This window comes from Symphalangus syndactylus, chromosome 3 (assembly GCF_028878055.3).
Source record: "Symphalangus syndactylus isolate Jambi chromosome 3, NHGRI_mSymSyn1-v2.1_pri, whole genome shotgun sequence".
Classification (NCBI taxonomy): Eukaryota; Metazoa; Chordata; class Mammalia; order Primates; family Hylobatidae; genus Symphalangus; species Symphalangus syndactylus.
Window position 1 is genome coordinate 74161713 of NC_072425.2, and position 21779 is coordinate 74183491.

Genomic DNA, 21779 nt, shown 5'->3' on the forward strand with positions numbered 1-21779 from the left:
GAATAAAGTGCAAAAGCCATATGATTATCTTAGTAGATGCAGGAAACCATCTGACAAAACTTGACATCCATTTACAATAAAAATTCTCAGTAAAATAGGTAGACAAGGGAACTTCCTCAACCTAATAAAGAGCATTTGTGGAAAATCCACAGCAAACCTCATACCTAACAATGAAACATTAAGTGCTTTCCTCCTAAGGCTGGAAACAAGTAAGGGTGTCCAATCTTGTCATTTGATATAGTTTGGCTCTATGTTCCCGCCCAAATCTCATTCCAAAGTACAATCCCCACATGCTGAGGGAGGGACCTGGTGGGAGGTGAGTGGATCATGGGGGCGGTTTCCCCCATGCTGTTTCGTGATAGTGAGTTCTCACACAATCTGATGGTTTAAAAGTCTGTTGCAGTCCCCTGCCCACTCTCTCTCTCCTGCTGCCATGTAAGATGTGCCTTACTTCTTCTTCGCCTTCCGCCATGATTGTAAGCTTCTTGAGGCCTCCTCAGACATGCAGAACTGTGAGTCAATTAAATCTCTTTTGTTTATAAATTACCCAGTCTCAGGAAGGTTTTTTTTTTTTTTTTTTTTTGAGATAGTGTCTCACTCTGTCACCCAGGCTGGAGTGCAGTGGCGCGATCTCAGCTCATTGCAACCTCCGCCTCCCAGGTTCAAGTGATTCTCCTGTCTCAGCCTCTTGCACAGCTGGGATTACAGGTGTCTGCCACCATGCTCGGCTAATAAAGGTAGTTCTTTATAGCAGTGTGAAAATGGACTAATACATCATTTCTCTTCAACATTGCCTGGAGGTATCAGTAAATGTAATAATGCACAAGAAAGAAATAAAAGATTGGGAAAAAAAAGAAAGTAAAACGACCTATTTGCAAAAGACAGGACTTTCTACATAGGAAGTCCTATGGACTCTACAAAGCAACTATAGGCATACCTTATTTTATTGTGCTTTGCTTTACTGACTTCAAAGATACTGCGTTAAAAAACATTTTTTTTTTTTTTTGGCTGGTCCAACGGTAGTGGGTAATCAGAAGTTATTAACACAGTGTCATTGAAGTTGGTATACAACCCCCAACTGCTAAATTTGACTGGTTTAAAAACAATTTTTTTTAACACATTCAAAGTTTGCAGCAACCCTATATCAAAAAAATTCTAAAGTGCCATTTTTCCAATAGCATGTGCTCATCTCGTTGTGTCTCTGTGTCATATTTTGGTAATTCTCCCAACTTTTTTATTATTGTTGTATATGTTACAGTGATCTATGATCTTTGATACTGCCATTGTCACTGGAGTGCCACATACCACACCTAGGTAAGATAGTGAACTTAATCGATAAATGCTGTATATGTTCTGACTGCTCCACTGGACATCTGTTCTCCAGTCACTCTCCCCCTCCTTGGGTCTCCCTATTCCCTGACACACGACAATACTGAAATCAGAACAATTAATAACCCTACAATGGCCTCTAAGTGTTCAGGTGAAAAGAAGAGTCACATGTTTCTCACTTTAAATCAAAAGCTAAAAATAAAGCTTAGTGAGGAAGGCAAGACAAAAGCTGAGCTAGGCGAAAGCTAGCCAAGATGTGAATGCAAAGGAAGAGCTCTTGAAGGAAATTAGAAGTGCTACTCCAGTGTACGCACAAATAAGAAAGCAAAATTGCCTTATTGCTGATCTGAAGAAAGTTTTAGTGGTCTGACTAGATGATCAAAGCAGCCACAACATCCCTTTAAGCCAAATCCTAATCCAGAGCAAGCCCTCTTTTCAATTATTTGATGGCTGAAAGAGGTGAGAGAAGAAAAGCTTGAAGCTAGCAGAGGTTGGTTCATGATGTTTAAGGGATGAAGCCATTTCCATAACACGAAAGTGCAAGGTGAAACAGCAAATGCTGATGTAGAAGCTGCAGCAAGTTATCCAGAAGATCTAGCTAAGATCACTGATGAAGGTGGCTACACTAAAGGACAGATTTTCAACGTAGAACCAACAGCCTTCTATTGGAAAGGAATGCCATCCAGGACTTTTATAACTAGAGAAAAGAAATCAATGACTGGATTCAAAACTTTAAAGGAAAGCTGACTCTTGTTAGGGATGAATGTATCTACTGACTTTTAAGTTGAAGCCAATCTTTATTTAACCATTCCAAAAAATCCTAGGGCCCTTTACAATTATGCTAAATCTACTCTGCCCACGCTCTATAAGTTGAACAACAAAGCCTGGATGACAGCACATCTATTTATAGCATGGTTTACTGAGTATTTTAAGCCCACTGTTGAGACCTACTCCTGAGAAAAAAAAAAGACACCTGTCCAAATATTACTGCTCACTGACAATGTACCTAGACACCCAAGAGCTCTGATGGAGATGTACATGCAAATTAATGTTGTTTTCATGCCTGCTAACACAACATCCAATCTGCAGCCCATGGATCAAGGAGTAATTTTGACTTTCAAGTCTTATTAAGAAACACATTTCATAAGGCTATGTATGGCTGCCACAGATAATGACTCCTCTGATGGATCTGGGCAAATTAAACAAAAAGCCTTCTAAAAAAGATTCATCAGCCAGGTGTGGTGGCTCACACCTGTAATCCCAGCACTTTGGGAGGCTGAGGTGGGCAGATCACCAGAGGTCAGGAGTTTGAGACCAGCCTGGCCAACATGGTGAAACTCCATCTCTACTAAAAAATGCAAAAATCAGCTGGGTGTGGTGGCGCATACTTGTAATCCCAGCTACTCAGGAGGCTGAGGCACAAGAATTGCTTGTACCCAGGAGGTGGAGGTTGCAGTGAGCCAAGATTGTGCCATTGCACTCCAGCCTGGGCGACAGAGCAAGACCGTGTCTCCCCGCCCAAAAAAAAAAAAAAAAAAAAAAAAAGATTCCTCATTCTAGATGTCATTAAGAACATTTTTGATTCATGGGAGGAGGTCTCAAGATATCAACAATAACAGAAGTCTGAAAGAATTCCAGCCTTCAGGGATGACTCTGAGAGGTTCAAGACTTCTGTGGAAGAAGTAATGGCAGATGTGGTGGCAACGGCAAGAGAACTAGAAGTGGAGCCCAAAGATGTAACTGAATTGCTGCAATCTCATGATAAAACTTGAATGGAGGAGGAGTAGCTTCTTATGGATGAGCAAAGAAAATGGTTTCTTTACTCCTGGTGAAGATGCTGGGAACACTGTTGAGATTACAACAAATGATTTAGAATATGACATAAATTTAGGTGATAAAGTAGAGGCAGGGTTTGAAAGGACCAACTCCAATTTTGAAAGAAATTCTAGGCTGGGCGCGGTGGCTCATGCCTATAAGTCCAGCACTTTTGGGAGGCCATTCCGTCTGTGAGACAGAGGAAGACCCTGTCTCAAAAAAAAAAAAAAAAAAAGGAAAAAGAAATTCTGCTATGAGTAAAATGCTATCATATGCTACAGAGAAATCTTTTGTGAAAGGAAGAGTTGATCAATGTGGTAAACTTTATTGTTGTCTTATTTAAGAAATTGCCACTGCCACCCCAACCTTCAGCAACCACCACCTTGATCAGTCAGCAGCTATCAATATGGAAGCAAAATCCTCCACTACCCACAAGATTAAACTCACTGAAGGCTCACATGATTGTTAGTATTTTTTGGCAAGAAAGTGTTTTTAAAGTATGTACATTTTTTAGACATAATGCTATTCACACTTAATAGACATAAATAGTATAAACCTAACTTTTATGTATACCGGGAAGCCAAAAAGTTTGTATGACTTGCTTTATGGCAATATTTGCTTTATAAATCTGTTATATCTCTTGTATATCTGTACTAGAATTCAATGTAAATTCAATAGTGTCACAGGATATAAGGTCAATGTTTAAAAAAATCGGCATGTCTACGTACCAGCAATGTACAATTAGAAAATGCATTTTAGAAATCCATTTATGATAGTGTAAAAAATATATTTTAAAATTAGACAGTGAAATACACATTTAACAAGAGATTATACAATGAAAAAGAAAAAATGTTGAGACCTTAATAGAGGCATGGTGGGATGGAGGAATTTCATGGTAGCACAGATTAGTAATTCTTTTTTTTGTTTGGTTTTTTTTTTAAAGACAGAGTCTCTGTTGCCCAGGCTGGAGTGCAGTAGCACAATCTCAGCTCACTGCAAGCTCCGCCTCTCGGGTTCACACCATTCTCCTGCCTCAGCCTCTCCGAGTAGCTGGGACTACAGGCGCCCGCCACCACGCCCGGCTAATTTTTTGTATTTTTAGTAGAGACAAGGTTTCACCGTAGTCTCGATCTCCTGACCTCGTGATCTGCCCGCCTCGGCCTCCCAAAGTGCTGGGATTACAAGCGTAAGCCACTGTGCCCGGCCACAGATTAGTAATTCTTAAACTATTTTTGGAGGATTCTAGGCTTCAACAAATTACTAAATATACTGATGGTAAGGGGAGCTATGTCTTTCGCTAATACAGAAGAGAATTATAAATATGCAAAGGAGAAAGACTAGAAGGTACACCAAAGTTGGACTGCAATTGTAAGTAGTAGTGTGAATTCATGGTGCACATATTATCTGGTCTCTAGATAAATATGGAAATAAATATAGACATAAGGGTTTGCATGTTAGACTTAGAAGCAACGAGATATCAGCAGCAACGAACACACCTAGTATCCAGAGCTTGGTGTCTAAAACAAAATAGGAGTTTTGGTTAAAGGAGTGATTGTAAGGCCCAAAAAGATACGCTCAAGATGTGCCTGTAACATCTTACTATGGCAAAAAGAAAGAAGTGCTCAAAATACCATGGCAACATATCAAAATAACAGGAGTCAACCTGAAAAGGGTCTCACTGGCCAAATATGGGGCAATCTGAGCATTAAAATAGTAATGAATTGGCCGGGCATGGTGGTTCACGTCTGTAATCCCAGCACTTTGGGAGGCCAAGGCGGGCAGATCACTTGTAAGTCAGGAGTTCGAGACCAGCCTGGCCAACATGGTGAAACCCCGTCTTTACTAAAAATACAAAAAATTAGCCAGGCACAGTGGTGGATGCCTGTAATCCCAGCTATGCGAGAGGCTGAGGCAGAGGAATTGCTTGAACCTGGGAAGCGGAGGTTGCAGTGAGCCAAAAGCGTGCCATCGCACTCCAGCCTGGGCAACAAGAGCAAAACCCTGTCTCAAAAAAAAAAAAAAAAAGTAATGAATTAAAATACATAAAACAATTCTATGAATCTATACTGATACAACAAACAAATACATGGAAGAGAAGAAAAAGCTCTTTCTTATAGGTAGAATGCTAACTAATAAACACAGAAGGAATGACAGAGCTAGAATCATTAATGGCTCTTAAACCTACTAGGTAGGGTTTCATGAGGAAAGAATATCTGCAATCTCAAAGTATCTCCACACAAACAATTACAAAGAGAAAAAATAGTGCACACCACCCCACCCAGTTAATTTTTGTATTTGTAGCAGAGATGGGGTTTCACCACATTGGCCAGGCTGGTCTTGAACTTCTGACCTCAAGTGATCTGTCTGCCTTGGCCTCCTAAAGTGCTGGGATTAGAGGCATGAACCACCATGCCTGGCCTATTATTTGTTTTTAACTTTGTAATGATGTATTTCCTTTTAGAAGATTTTGTTTGAGTAACAAAAAGTGAGGTGATTGAAAGAAAAACAAGAAATAAATACTATAGGTAGTGCTCAGGTTTGGCAAAAATTATGATGTTGCACATAATAGTATGTAGAAATAGCAAAAATTGTGAAGATGATTTGTAATTTACTGAAGGATAAGAAATGGTACTCTAGTAGATACAATTACAGGAGAAGGTTATATAGAATAAATTTCACAATTTAAAATATACACACAAAAAGTCATAGGACAAAGTTCTGGTTCTATCTGATGAGCAGCTATGAAAAATTAATTGTTACAATACAAGAAAAAAGAATACAGGTCAAATGATCAGGAATCTATATTGTATCATCAACATATGGTTTAAATCCTTAGTGCAGAGGCAGAATGAGTTTTTGACACCAGGAAAAGTAACAGGCTAAGCTGGTCATTTGCAAAATAGAAATCATTTAATTACACCTGACTACATGCCCTTTACAATGTATCATGTCTTAAAAGACATGCAACTCAAGCAACTTGACTTCTCCACTGAGCTCTTTCATCAGATCAATAAATCACTGATTAGGCTTAAACAGCTCTAACATACACAAATTTTTAACTTTTTGGAGTCCATTTTATAATTTTATACATCTAACCTTTTTATCCAGTCACTTTTATGTTCACATACCTTGCCAACTCCCAAACCAGAAGCAGGGCAATATAATAAAAGCCAAAGCAAGGTCAAGATTCTTTCCAAGCACTTGTGTACCAGAGAAACAGAGGACCACTTGAGCTGATTCAGAATCCTCTCCTCACTTAGACCAATTAACAAAATTCTTTAAACAAGACATACAAAAAAAATCTAAACCTAACCTTTCTTTATAAGCCTTTTAAAGAAATAGAAGACATGCAAAAGGAGTAAGAAGTCTTACAGACAATACAACATATAGCTAACCATATATATATATAAAAGAATGTCATACATAGCTAACAATATATTATACTACGTGTTATGCAGGTTATATAAGAATATATTACAACAATGATGAGTTAATAAGTACTGCTGTAAGTACCTTTACATTTATTAACTGACTTAATCCTTACAATCTTTTGAAGTAGATAACATTACCCTTCATTTTATAGACAAGAAAACTGAAGCATAAAACATTTAGGCAACTTGCCCAGGTTAGAAGCAATGCCAGAATTCAAATCCTGGCAGCTCAGCTACAAAGTATACATTCTTAACTACTAAGCCTTACTGTCTTTCAGTGGCTTAGATTCTTGGTCAGTGGCCTTTCTCTAGCCAGATACAGGGTTCTCATTCTTTTTAAAGAAGTTTTATTTATATTAATAAGCAACATTGTACTGATTTTCCTTTCAAAGTAACACTGAGTTCATTCCAATACATTTTCAAAAAAAGGATGTCTAAGACCAAAAGTCAATCATTATGTTTTGTTTTCTTAAAACATGATAGAATTACTTACTCTTCACATTAATTTCAAATGATAATTTCAAAATGTTACAGATGGAATATTATGGGCTGGTTTCCTTTTATAAAGCAAATCAACTGACCCACAATGCCATAAATAGGAAAGAAATTAGCGAAACAGTGATTTTGCATGAGAGTGAACTGGTGGTAAAATTAGCTATCACATTTTGCTCTAGTGAAGTTAAAACTTCAAGTGCTGAAAGATAAGTGTCAAGTGAATCAAAGTGTTGTGTTGGTTAGTACTTGCCTCTTTGAGGAAAACCTCCATATCTTCTTGACTTTCAAATACAAAGGCTCTTAAGTCATTTGATGGAATATGATTTTCAATATATTTGGCATTTTTATTATCTTTCATATTGATCTAAACGAACAAACAAAAAAAGGTCGAATTTCAGGAAACCCAACTGATTATTAAAACATGTTTATATTAAAATTGGATTTAGATTATAATACTTGAGAAAAGAGAAGATAAAAAAAAAGAACTTGGTATCAAAGAGTTATTTTAAAACATCTAATCCATTACCCAGAAACAAAGGCCAAGATTTGAACAGTGCATAATGATTCTGATAATATCTAAGAAATAACTTTAGTTCCTTTCTAGTCAACTCATTGAAAATATTTCAAACAGTCTAAGATTGTGACTTGAGTGTAAACATTTCTTATCTTTCCCCACACTTTTCATATTTTCTTAATCTTCAAGAGAACTTCATAGATGGAATAACTAATAGGCACAAAAACACAAAGAACTTTAAACTTCATAAAACTAATGGAAAAAAAACACCTTGCTATGGCTTATTTGTAACTATTACTGCCCTCAAGAGAAACTTGAAGTTTGCAACATCAGAACATAATCTTATTGATCTATTTTACTTTTTTATTTTTTTGAGACAGAGTCTCTCTCTGTCACTGAGGCTGGAGTGCAATGGCACGATCTCAGCTCACTGCAACCTCTGCCTCCCGGGTTCAAGCAATTCCCGTGCCTCAGCCTCCCGAGTAGCTGGGACTACAGGCAACTGTCACCATGCCCAGCTAATTTTTGTATTTTTAGTAGAGACAGGGTTTAATCACGTTGGCCAGGCTGGTCTCGAACTCCTGACCTCAAGTGATTGGCTTGCCTTGGCCTTGCAATGTGCTAGGATTACAAGCATGAGCCACTGTGCCCGACCTACTGATCTATTTTAAAAACATTAACTGGGCCAGGCGTGGTAGCACTGATAACCCCAACACTTTGGGAGGCCAAGATGGGAGGATAACACTGGAAGCCAGTTTGAGAGCAGCTCAGGAAACAAAGTGAGACTCTGTCTCTAAAATAACAATAAAAAATTGGCCAGGTGTGATGGCTCTACCTGGGAGGCTGAAGTGGGAAGATCGCTTAAGCCCAGGAGTTTGAGGTTATAGTGAGGTATGATGGTGACACTGCACTCCATCCTGGGTGATAGAGTGAAACTGTCTCTAAAAAGTAAAATAAAGTAAAAATATGAATTAGACAATTCTGCAAGTGAGGCTCAAGGCTATGGAAGATACTAAGACAGGTTAAGGAAAAAGCTACTTCTGGAAGTACATAATCTGTTATTTATTGCAGATGAATAACTATGTTGAAAGTAGAGCATGATAAAACTCCCATTAAGAGAAACGTAAAAATATAAAAAGTACTATCTAGGGAATTTTAGAGATCGATTATTTCCAAAACATGGAAATCAGCTTTCTTGAGAAAATAATAAAAGGGGAGGTATTCGATTATTTCCAAAACATGGAAATCAGCTTTCTTGAAAAGATAATAAAAGGGGAGGTATTTATGTACTATAACCTATTACAAAGCAAACTAGCCAAGAGCTTGGGCTCTGAGGTCAGACAGATGTCCTTTCAAATCATATGCTTGATCTTGCTCAAGTACTACCTAAATCTCAAAAGCTTTCATTACTTTCATCTGTAAGATGGACATAATAAAACAGTTTATACCTCATAGAACTAAATGTGGATTAAGAGATAACATAATTAAAACAATAGTACAGTGCTTGTCACATAAATGTTGGCCAATAGTGCTATTCTAAATTATAGAATATCATTCAGTATAGAAAAATGAGAAAACAATTACACACAAAAGTTAAAACCACATGAAAACCATCATCCAGGCATAAACGCTATAAACAATGAGCCTATTGTTTCACAACTTGGGGCGGGAGGTACTAAATTACTTTACTGGAAGAAATGATACAAATAAAAGAAAACTTATGTGGATGTTTACAATAACTTATAGAAAGGGTAAAAGTAACCCCAAAATGACCACAGAAAGTCATCTTTTAAAAAAATATATAGTTATAGATAAGCCAGTCTAGGACTTAGCTCTCATGATCACATTCTCCCAGACTGTATTGTTTTTTTTTTTCTATTTTTTTTTGAGACAGGGTCTCACTCTGTGTTGCCCAGGCTGAGTGCAGTGGTGTGATCACGGCTCACTACAGCCTCGACCTCCCAGGCTCAAGCAATCCTCTCACCTCAGCCTCCTGAGTTGCCAGGAGTACAGGTGCATGCCACCATGCCCAGCTAATTTTTATTTTTGTAGAGACAGGGTCTCACTATGTTGCCTAGGCTGGTATCAAACTCTTGGACTCAAGTGGTCCTCCTGCATTGGCCTCCCAAAATGCTAGAATTATAGGCATGAGCCAACGTGCCTGGCCCCAGGGTGTATTTGTTAGAAATATTCTGCCACGTCAGATTCCAAAGCCTCCAGAGTATATAAACTGGTTTACATGGCAATTCAATTCTTTGACGGATTTCACTTGCTCAGGAAGACTCAAGGAAGTCACACAAGTAGGGTCACCGGCCAGTTTGTGTGGTTCCAGTAGTGACTTATTTACACTTTTTCCGAAGTGTAATACACATTCACAGTTTGGAGGTTTCCCTGATATCCTTAAGGAATATTTATTTATTTGTTTGTTTGTTTATTTATTTTTATAAGATGGAGTCTCACCCTGTCACCCAGGCTGGTGTGCAGTGGCGCAATCTTGGGTAACTGCAACCTCCGCCTCCCGGGTTCAAGCAATTCTCCAGCCTCAGCCTCCCAAGTAGCTGGGACTACAGGCACATGCCACCATGCCCAGCTAATTTTTATATTTTCTTTTTTTTTTTTTTCTTGAGACGGAGTCTAGCTCTGTCGCCAGGCTGGATTGTAGCGGCGTGATCTCAGCTCGCTGCAAACTCCAACTCCTTGGCTCAAGCGATTCTCCTGCCTCAGCCTCCGAGTAGCTGGGATTATAGGCACGTGCCACCACGACCAGCTAATTTTTGTATTTTTAGTAGAGATGGGGTTTCACCATGTTGGCCAGGATGGTCTCGATCTTCTGACCTCGTGATCCACCCCCTCAGTCTCTCAAAGTGCTGATTACAGGCATGAGCCACTGTGCCCGACCTATTTTTATATTTTCAGTAGAGACGAGGTTTCACCATGTTAGCCAGGCTAGTCTTGAACTCCTGATGTTAGGTGATCCGCCCACCTCGGCCTCCCAAAGTGCTGGATTACAGGCGTGAGCCATCGTGCCCAGCCCTTAAGGAAGATTTAGACACCTTGTTGGCTCTGCAGGTTCCACTTTCTTGGGATGTTCCCTCTGTTTGTGAGTTCAGTGAATAAAGTATTTGTCAAAGTCCTTCAAGAACTTCACAGTCATATCACAATCAAAGTAGCAAGATAGAGATAGGTAGATATAGGAGACGCAGCACTCTGTGATGATCTGGTGGTTGATGGCAGCTTTCTGCTTTATGATTTTTTAAACAAAATTTTTCCATACATCCTATTCCATAACCTATTTTATGATTTACTAACATGTCATAAATTTATTTTTATATTAGTAAATAGAGACCTACAGCAACATTTTAAGGGCGGCATAATATTCCATTATAAGGATATAAAGTAACTTATTTAACCAATCAGCATCTTCATAAATTTTCTTTTTTTGCTCCATCATTTTGCTATCATAAACACTACTGTGAGGAGTTCATATGTAAATCTTTGTACACTTCTCCAATTCTAGATTGGAATTGTTAAAAATAAATCATAGAAATAGACTACTAAATGACCATTTATATGACTAAAATTTTAAGTTTGCATATTGCTCACTTGTGTATGATGGTAGCGGCATTTCAACTAGACCTAGAAAGGTGAGTAAACTGCGTGGAAGATGTGAATGTAGGAAGGTGGCAAGAAAGGTGAAAGGTTAGTCTGAAAAGGGTAAAAATGTAGAATATATCTGTTTATCTCAAAGATTCAAATGTAATTTAAAATGGAAATATATGCCAGCTATTAATCTGACTTGGTGATATATGCTACTATTAGAAAATCAAATGACAAGAGGAGACAAATCTAATCCAGTTCTGAAGTATTATTTTGACACTGGCATTTTAGTAAAAATCTTAACAATTACACCTGCATTATAACTTTTATAAGGGTCACAATATTTTTTCTTATACTTTCTTTCACTCCTCATCAGACTAATCAAAACAATGTCTGCATCTAAAATAGAAATTCTCTTCTTGATCTAGCAAAAATATTCTAATAACACATACGTGAATAGGAGAATGTTATGAATATTAACTTTGCTAATTTAAGATATGGTAAAAAATTGAAAACTATATAAAATGATTTTTAATAAAGTATAATACAAACATGAGTTACAGAGAATAGAATTTTTCACGAATCCTCAAAGTACGTCTTCTTTGCTAAAGAAAAAAATTATCTAGCAAAAATAATCCTTTTGTAATCTTAGGATAAGCTTTAAGTTTGCTCTAACATATCATTACCAAAGAATGTTAGTTTTTTACTCTTTCATCCTTTTATGTGCCCCAAACTTACTATATTAAATAGTCTGGATGGCAAACATCTTAGTAAATCCATGACCACACTTCACTAGATGATTTATTAAATATAGCTTCACCTATTCTTGATGACCCGCAATCATCAACAAAAGCTATCAAAATTTTATGATGTCAATAAAGTATTGGTTTCATTTTCAAAATCCTAAGAATGCCCGTTCTTTGTAGCAGGTGATTTTCTTGCCTATCCTCTTAGTTTTTTTCCTTTAATCAACATATTTACAGCCGCATTCTACCTCTTCAGCAGGTTTTAATCTAATCCCTGCTATAATCTAGTAACAAGTGCCAAAAGGAACCAGCTAACCAAACTAATTTTCAACATGATTCTAGGTCAGTAAGTTGTCAGTTTGATACCTCTTTCTAGAAAAAAGCACAGGTTTTATGACAGTTATTACCCTCATTGATCAGGGGACCTTTAAAAAGCTCATGTATAGATTCAGCAGTATGCCAGATGCCACAAGTGTGATAATGTAAAACCAGCGTAATATTGGGACTAAAATGTCTTAAAACAAAAATCTACGATTACAATAATAAAACCAATACTACCAAGATGAACAAAGTTTCTTACCGTGAGCATTATGGGCTCACAGACTCGTTGTTTAAATTTGTCTCTGTTATTTCTTAGCCATAAAACAGCATCATACGTGTCACGGAATCTCTGTCTTAGCTTATCTTCCTTCTGATTCATAAGACTGTCAAAACGTACAATATGATCGTCCACACCTAAAATTGTAAAACAAAACAAACTCTTGTTTCTCTGAAAATTTTAATTAGTGAAATACTCTAATAATAATACAGAAGAATACCCTAGATCTGAAGGTTACAAACACCACTCAGCAAGTACTCCCATAGTGGAAAATATGTGACCTGAACAAATCTTTCTAAAATGTCCAAAAACCTGGGAAAACATAAGATCCTGAAACTATCAAATATAAAAAACAGGTAACCCACAAAAAAAAAAAAAAAAAAAAACCCACAAGGAAAACACTAGATTTCCTATCAAAAGACAAACAGCAGTAGGCCCTCAAAATTCTGGAAGAAAAATTAATATTTTCATTCTAGAGTTGTATACAAAACAAAACTAAAAAAGTGGGGAGATGATGAAATAAGAATATTTTAAAGGGTGCAAAGATTCTGAAGTTAATTCCCAAACATCTCTTCTTAGAAGGTTAACTGAAAATGTACTCCAACAAAATAAGGGTATGATAGAAGAAAATGAGACATGGAATTCAGGAATAGGTTTATAACACAGAAAAGGCACGAGAAAAATTACAAATGATAACCATGCAGGCCTCAAGAACAACCAGTTTAGATGGAAGGAGAAGGACAGAAGGCTACAGGACTCAAGAGAATGCCTGGTAAGACAGCTTTTTTTTTCCCTCTTCAATTTAAGAAAATGCTTAAGGAAATCAAAAAAAAAAATTAAAAGCTTTTTAAAAGCTATCAATGAAGGGAAATTTAATTATAATGCACAACTTGGTTCAGCCATGAGTAAGTTTAATAAACAATACTTAGTATTTCTAAACTTCTAGAATTAACCCATAAATAAAGCACATAAAACACTAAATGTTTTCGGCCTTGAAAATATAAAAACCAGAGTATAAATGAAAGAATTTAGAATGTGAGAAGGGAGGAAAGTAAAAAGCAAGGGTGGGAGAGAGTACTAGTATTTGTAACTTATGAAGTGTGGATTGAAGCAATATTGACAATTGTTAAATGACCAAAAAAGATATGTATATTATTTATAATAATACAAATCATTATTAATAATCCCATTTGAAGAATTTATAATAGAGATGTTTTATAAGGTAAAATCTACATCTAGAGTACATACAAAAAGATAATGTCTAAAGTTGATTAATCAAGCAATAGTTAAATAAGAATATGATATATATGGAAGGATTACTAGAAAAAATCTTCTTAAAGAGTTAAAAGTGCTTACTCTTGATTGGCTTTGGAGGTAAAAAAGGAGTTGTGCCACCCTTCTATCCTTCTAGTTCTTCTTCTTTTTTTTTTTTTGTTAGCCATACACATCTAATACTTTGATAAACATATAAAAATTTTTTTAAAACTGATCTTAGTCATATATATTGAGCAGACAGAATATAAAATCCCTATCCAAATAATACCACAGATCTATTCACATGGTCTACAAAAAAGAAAACCAAAGATGAAATTGGACAGGTTTCAAGGAACTAAGCTAACAGAAGGTTACGAAGGCTAGAATAAAGAGCTTAAATTTGATATGAGTAATAGTGAGTGACTTTGTCAAGAAAATAAAGCTAGGCATTTATAGAGAATTAAATCAAGTGCCATAATCTGACAGAAGACAGTGGTCAGCTATCATGGCAAATTACAGTACATGACAGATATAGATAATTAAGGTATGAAATTGGAAGAACTGAGTTGAGCTTCCTCAAGAAGGCAACTTGAACATTTTATAGAAATAATTACCAGAAGCAGAAGAAAGCCCAATCAACAGAGATATATCTACATTTTATAAACATTTCATTCAACTTTATGAAAACTTACTCTTTTTCTCCTTCTCTAGAGTTTCCCTCTCTCTTCGCTTATCAATTATCTCGCCTTCACATAATGCCTTTTCATCCTGAATCCGTCTCAGATCATTTGCAATGGCATCAATCTGGGGCTGAAGATTCTCGCAGTTTTCCGTGGTCTTTAGTTCATTTTGCAAATCCTCTATCATTTTGCGGGTATTATCTATTCTCCTCTGTCGGTCAAGCTCTTCATTTTGCTTTACTATTAAAGCCTGCTGAAGTTCCTCAATCTAATAAAACAAAAGTAGGTTAGTACTTGAGACTGTTTTCCTCTTGGTTTATAAGACTTTTGTAGTAATACAGTTTTTAACATACAAACAATCTAACATAGGTGTTTTCCTCACTAAAAGGTGTCCTGTGAGAATTAGACTAGCACATTACCAGTTCTACCAGACTACCTGTATCTTTGTTTTACACATTCACTAATATATCTCAAATACTTTAAGTGGTGCTCAGTATATAATTAGCACTTATTAAATATTTCCTGAATAAACGAAGTATTTTAAAAGCCCAACGGATTTCTAAATATTTACAGGAAGTACATACTATATGCCATAAGACCAAAATTAAAACAGTCATGTGGCATATGTGATACAGTTTCCATAATAAAAATGGTAATAAAGATTACAAGTCACCCTATTACAGGCTGAATATCCCCAATCAAAAAATCCCAAATCCAAAATTCTCCAAAATCTGAAATTTTTTTAGTGCTGACATGACAACACAAATTACCCAGAACACATTATTTTTTCACTATATTAGTTGTGTGTCAGTTTTTACTGTTAAGTATTTATGTGTGAATAAGTATTTAAAAATGAATGTTTATGAGTAGCATATAAATAGAGTCAGGAATGATGGTGATGCCATCAACCACAGGTGTGGCTGAGACAGTGACACCTTTATTTCCTGATGGTTCAACATACACAAACTTTGGTTCATATACAAAATTATTAAAAACATCATTTAAAATTACATTCAGGCTATGTGTATAAAGTGTATGTGAAATATAAATGAATTTTGTGTTTGGAATTGGGTTGTATTCTCAAGATACCTCCTTATGTATATGCAAACATTCCAAAAATCTGAAAAACTCTGAAATCCAAACACTTCTGGTCTCAAGTATTTTGGATAAGAGATACTCAACCTGTAATTTGAAACAGAAATAAACTATTTTCTTCCAATGGAAATATTTTCTACCAATACTTCAGACTAATATTGTGAGATTTTAATCATCAATCTATATGCTTACATTCCTTCACTTACATTCAGGGTAAATTATATTTTTAAAACCAGCTATGTAAGTTGCCACTTGATGTCAGTGAAATTTTTATCAAAACTATGGTCTACCTAAGACAGAGTAAAGATTTTCTTTAGGACACACACATATAAACAAATATACATTTATATGCCCAATTTACATTTTACAACTAGAATTTTGCATTAAAATAGATAAATTTAACACATCACATAATCTGTTTTAGCCAGCTTTATTTCCAAGTCAGATTTACTCCCTCCCCTTCCTCAGTATAAAAGTTATAACGCATTCATTACTGAAAATACAGAGACTTATAACAAATAAAAATAACTTATAATCTTAATGTCCTTAAATGTTTTTTTTTTTTTTTTGAGATGGACTCTTACTCTGTCGCCCAGGCTGGAGTCCAGTGGTGTGATCTCGGCTCCCTGCAAGCTCTGCCTCCCGGGTTCACACCATTCTCCTGCCTCAGCCTCCTGAGTAGCTGGGACTACAGGCGCCCGCCACCACACCCAGCTAATTTTTTTTGTATTTTTAGCAGAGACGGGGTTTCACCGTGTTAGCCACGATGGTCTCGATCTCCTGACCTTGTGATCCACCCGCCTCAGCCTCCCAAAGTGCTGGGATTACAGGCGTGAGCCACTGCGCCCGGCCAATGTCCTTAAACTTTTACTTTTTTTTTTTTTTTTTTTTGAGACAGAGTCTCACTCTGTTGCCCAGGCTGGAGTGCAGTGGTGCGATCTTGGTTCACTGCAACCTTGGTTCAAGTGATTCTTGTGTCTCAGCCTCCCGAGTAGCTGGGACCACAGGCATGTGCCACCATGCCTGGTTAATTTTTGTGTATTTAGTAGAACTGGGTTTTCACCATGTTGGCCAGGCTGGTCTCAAATTCCCAGCCTCAAGTGATCTGCCTGCCTCGGTAAAGTTTTACATTTTAAATGCCTACTTATATCTGCCTGTAGAATATATATTCTTTTTACTAAATGGCATCACTAAAAATGCATTGAGAGCAGTTTCTCATTATCCCTCATGTCCTTGCAAAATAAAATTTTAACATCTTGTGCATAATATCCTGTGATATGGATATACCACATTTTATCCCATCTCCTGTTGAAATGTGGGTATTGATTTTTCCTTTCTAAAAATTTAGCTTTGGCAGTAACAAAATGCACATATCCCCAAATATATCCTCTCTCCTATAACCAACCATACAGAAGCAAGAGAAAATATATCTGAAAAAATTAAGATACATACATGTCACTGAACATTAATAACGTTCAATGGGCCTAAAAGCAGATAATAGGAAATTCAAGGGATTCAGGAAAACAAATGAGCATATCACAGATGACAATATATAATTAAGAATCACTAAACACTAAAGACGATACAGAATTAAGATTCACTAACAAATAGAACCTCTGCAATCCCAGCAAAACAGGGACCACCAAACTACTGAAAATCACTGGCCTACCATATAAAGTTGTACCAAGAGAAGGTCTTTGTCAGATATTGACCTGAAAAACTGAAAAGCAGCCCAATGATCCCTTACCTTTCAATTAAGTTTTCTGAACACTAACTCATTTGTCACCTTCATGCAAGAAACTACCATGACTAATCACATCAGTCCTACTCTGACTAATATCCATGTTTAGCTCAGGTACAGTAAGTCTAAACCTCTTAGATCACCTACCTTCACTAGGATACTGTCTCCATGCTGCTCTATATGTGCAATTTCTCTGAATGTTCCCTCTTTTTTTTTTTGAGAGAGTCTCGCTCTGTCACCCAGGCTGGAGTGCAGTGGTGCAATCTCAGCTCACTGCAAGCTCCGCCTCCTGGGTTCACACCATTCTCCTGCCTCAGCCTCCCGAGTAGCTGGGACTACAGGTACCCACCACCACGCCCGGCTAATTTTTTTTATTTTTTTTTTTTAGTAGAGACAGGGTTTCACCATGTTGGCCAGGATGGTCTCGATCTCCTAACCTCATGATCTGCCCACCTTGGCCTCCCAAAGTGCTGGGATTACAGGCATGAGTCATCACGCCCGGCCTGAATGTTCCCTCTTCTTGTTCTAATGGAAACTTGGCTATTTCTGGAAGACACTTGTTCTCCCCAGAGCCCTCTCAAGTGGTGACCTTTTCCTGCCAGAAACCATTATTTCAGGACATGGAGGTGGGGGGGGTGTTCTCATTAATCCCCACTGTACTCCTTCCTCCTTTAATTGAGCCCCACTTTGGTTCCTCTGAAGACCATGGGGTCAGACTTTGTCATCCATTACCCTTGTTGCTATGTTAACTACCTCCCTGAAAATCCTCCCCAACCTTATCCATTCAGGGATGACTTTGGCATCTGATTCACTGTCTTCCTCTCTCCATCATTATATCCGTCATCATGTGACTTAAACATATCTACAGAAAATCAATCTAACTCTTTGGCCTCTGTGTTCCCTTACTTCTTCAACTTCAATCATCTTTTCCTTAACCTTTCCTCAGCCACCTGTTTACTGAACAGAGGAAGGTAGCTGAGGAGGGTTATGTTCTAGATCATAAAGCCCCCCAAATCATACCACTTCTGAAAAATGTATTTCCATAATTCTATTCTTTGGCCACTATTTCCTTTTCTTCTATTTTACTTACTCTGGTATTCCTACTCTATCTTTTGACCCCCACAAGGTTGTGCAATCCATTAACCCCACTACCTTTTTACATTTCTTTCCTTAATCAGCTGAGGCTCCACAATGCAGCGCCATAACCACTCCCTTGCAAAGATCCCTTGACCTTTCTTCTTTTGTCACACTGGCCAGGAAAAAGCCCAGTTCTGTTTTTTTTTTTTTTTTTTTTTTTTTTTTTTTTTTGCGTATCAAACATATTAGGAAGGTTGCACATGGGAAGTCAGGGAATAGAAATGGGGGGTGGGAGTTAAAATAGATGAGAGAGGGACTTTATATGGATCAGTGATAATAACTCAATCCTCTATTTGACAAAGAAGAGGGAGAAGGAAGAGGAAGAAAAAGAAAGTGGGATAAAGGATCAGAAAGGGAGGAAAGTAGAAAAAATTAGAGTATGACTCCAGGGTAGACCTGTTTTGTTGTCACTGGGTTGGTTGGTTTGTCTGTTGTATTTTTCATGTTTCGCCAAGTTGGCCAGATTGGTCTCGAACTCCTAGCCCGAAGTGATCAACCCGCCTCGCCCCCCAGAGTGCCGGGACCACAGGCGTGAGCCACCACGTCCAGCCCCCACATTGCTTCTGGCCTCCGTGGTAGACCTCCCAGACGGAGCGGCCGGGCAGAGGCGCTCCTCACTTCTTCCCAGACACGGGGCTGCCGGGCAGAGGCGCTCCTCACTTCCCAGACGGGGCGGCCAGGCAGAGACGCTCCTCACTTCTTCCCAGACGATAGGTGGCCGGGCAGAGGCGCTCCTCACTTCCCAGACGATGGGTGGCCGGGCAGAGGCGCTCCTCACTTCCCAGACGGGGCGGCTGGGCAGAGGCACTCCCCACTTCCCAGACGGGGCGGCCGGGCAGAGGCGCTCCTCACTTCCCAGACGATAGGTGGCCGGGCAGAGGCGCTCCTCACTTCCCAGACGATGAGTGGCCGGGCAGAGGTGCTCCTCACTTCTTCCCGGACGGGGCGGCCAGGCAGAGGCGCTCCTCACTTCTTCCCAGACGGGGTGGCCGGGCAGAAGCGCTCCTCACTTCTTCCCAGACGGGGCGGCCGGGCAGAGGTGCTCCTCACTTCCCAGACGGGGCGGCCAGGCAGAGGCGCTCCTCACTTCTTCCCAGACGGGGCGGCTGGGCAGAGGCGCTCCTCACTTCTTCCCAGGCGAGGCGGCCGGGCAGAGGCGCTCCTCACTTCCTCCCAGATGGGGCGGCCGGGCAGAGGTGCTCCTCACCTCCCAGACGATAGGTGGCCGGGCAGAGGCGCTCCTCACTTCTTCCCGGACGGGGCGGCCGGGCAGAGGCGCTCCTCACTTCTTCCCGGACGGGGCGGCCGGGCAGAGGCGCTCCTCACTTCCTCCCGGACAGGGCGGCCGGGGAAAAAGCCCAGTTCTAATTAAACCTATCTATATACCTTCTAACTATCTCTATCTAAGCAATCGAACTAATGAAAGAAACCCTCAAAAACTGGTCTTACTTTAAATCTATGGCACAAAACTTAAACGGGCACTCAAAACTACCAGATAAACCTATTACACTTTTTCTTTTTTTTTTTTTTTTTGAGATGGAGTCTCGCTGTGTCACCCAGGCTGAAGTGCAGTGGCGCGATCTCGGCTCACTGCAAGCTCCACCTCCCGGGTTCACACCATTCTCCTGCCTCAGCCTCCCGAGTAGCTGGGACTACAGGTGCCTGCCACCGCGCCCAGCTAATTTTTTGTATTTTTAGTAGAGACAGGGTTTCACCGTGTTAGCCAGGATGGTCTCGATCTCCTGACCTCGTGATCCGCCCGCCTCGGCCTCCCAAAGTGCTGGGATTACAGGCGTGAGCCACCGCGCCCGGCCTACACTTTTTAAATAAACTTTTGCTCTCTTTCTGAGATGAGTTCACACCTTTTGCTCATTCAATCCTTTATTGCTACCTTCCTTCTACTCACTCAGCTAATGACCTTGCCTCATATTCATTCCATTAATAGAAGTTATAATTAAAGTACTCCCTCCTTCTCTTGCTTTTAAATCTATCGCTTTACCTACATCCTTACTCATTCTGCTTTACTTTGTACAATGTAAGGAGACTCCATCTAGCTACCTAAATCTAACCCCTCCAAGGCTACTCCAGAGAAATGTTTCTCAAATTACACCTTAAGAAGGTGTAATTTTTCATAAAGGACCATTAAAAACAAAAATTCCAAGCCATCACAATTCAAATTTTATTAATTACAATATACCAAAATTCTGGAAAAGTTTGGCAATTCCTTAAAAAACTGAACGCACACCTACGATATTCTACTCCTAGGAAATTATTCAAGAGAAATAAAAGCAAATGTCCATACAAAAAGCAGTAGAAGAATATCTATGGCAGATCTACTGGCAGTAGCCCAAAACTAGAAACAGTCTAAATGTCTAATACCAGGTTAGTGAATAAACAAATTGTGTGATCTCAAGAAAAATGAAAAGAAAAACACAATAAACCGAATGAAAATAAAAATAGCACATATCAAAATTTGTGGGGCACAGCTAATGCAGCGGTAACAGGAAAACGTATAACGCTAAGTGTATACATAAGAGGAAAAGCATCAAATCAATAATCTATGCTTCCACCTCAAGAACCCATAAAAAATGAGCCCATCTACATCAGGCAGAAGGGGAATCATAAAGATAAGAACAGATATTAATGAAATGGAAAAGAGAGAGAAAAATCAATAAAACAAACAGCTGCTTCCTTGAAAAAAAATGAATAAAATTAGCAAATCTTTGGCAAGATTAACTAAAAAAAGAGTGGAGGGGTGGGGGATAGGGGGAATTGCCAATATCAGGAATGAAATAGGGTTATCACTACAGATTCTATACATACCAAAGGATAAGAGAATTTATGCATACATAAATTTGACAACTTAGACAAAAGGACCAATTCACCTAATATGAAATAGATTATTTGACTAGTCTAATAGCTATTAAGGAAGTTGAAAACCTAATTTTAAAACTCCCTCCAAGAAGAAATCTCTATACCCAGAGAGTTTCACTTGAGAATTACACAAAATGTTTAAAGTATATAAACATCAATTCTATATAATCTCTTTCAGAAAGTAGAAGAGGAAGGATCACTTCCCAATTCGTTTTATGAAACTAGTTATTATCCTAATACCAAAACTAGGCAGAGAACACAAAAAGACTACAAAACAGTATCACTCATGAATACAGATGCAAAAATCCTTTAATCCTTTAACACAGAATTCAGCAATATGTAAAAAGAATTATACACTTATACACCACAACCAAGTGGGGTTTATTTGAGGGATGCAAAATTGATTTGGTAGTCAAAAATCAATCAATATAATCCATCACTTATTAACCACCTAAAAACTTACATAATCATAT

The 21779-nt window shown here is 38.4% G+C and overlaps 1 protein-coding gene across 12 annotated transcripts in view; it reads right to left on the reverse strand.

Annotated features, from left to right (window-relative positions):
- Positions 1-21779, reverse strand: part of SMC5 (structural maintenance of chromosomes 5) — a 101111-nt gene that overhangs the window by 43895 nt on the left and 35437 nt on the right. For 7 of the 12 annotated variants that reach the window (XM_063637002.1, XM_055272304.2, XM_055272303.2 and 4 more), the window contains 3 exons: positions 14472-14727; positions 12508-12662; positions 7321-7434 (listed from right to left, as the gene is read on the reverse strand). In XM_063637002.1, the coding sequence (XP_063493072.1) occupies positions 7321-7434; positions 12508-12662; positions 14472-14727 (525 nt within the window). The remainder of the gene's footprint in view (positions 1-7320; positions 7435-12507; positions 12663-14471; positions 14728-21779) is intronic. The other 5 variants (XM_063637006.1, XM_063637001.1, XM_063636998.1 and 2 more) reach the window with 1 other exon arrangement.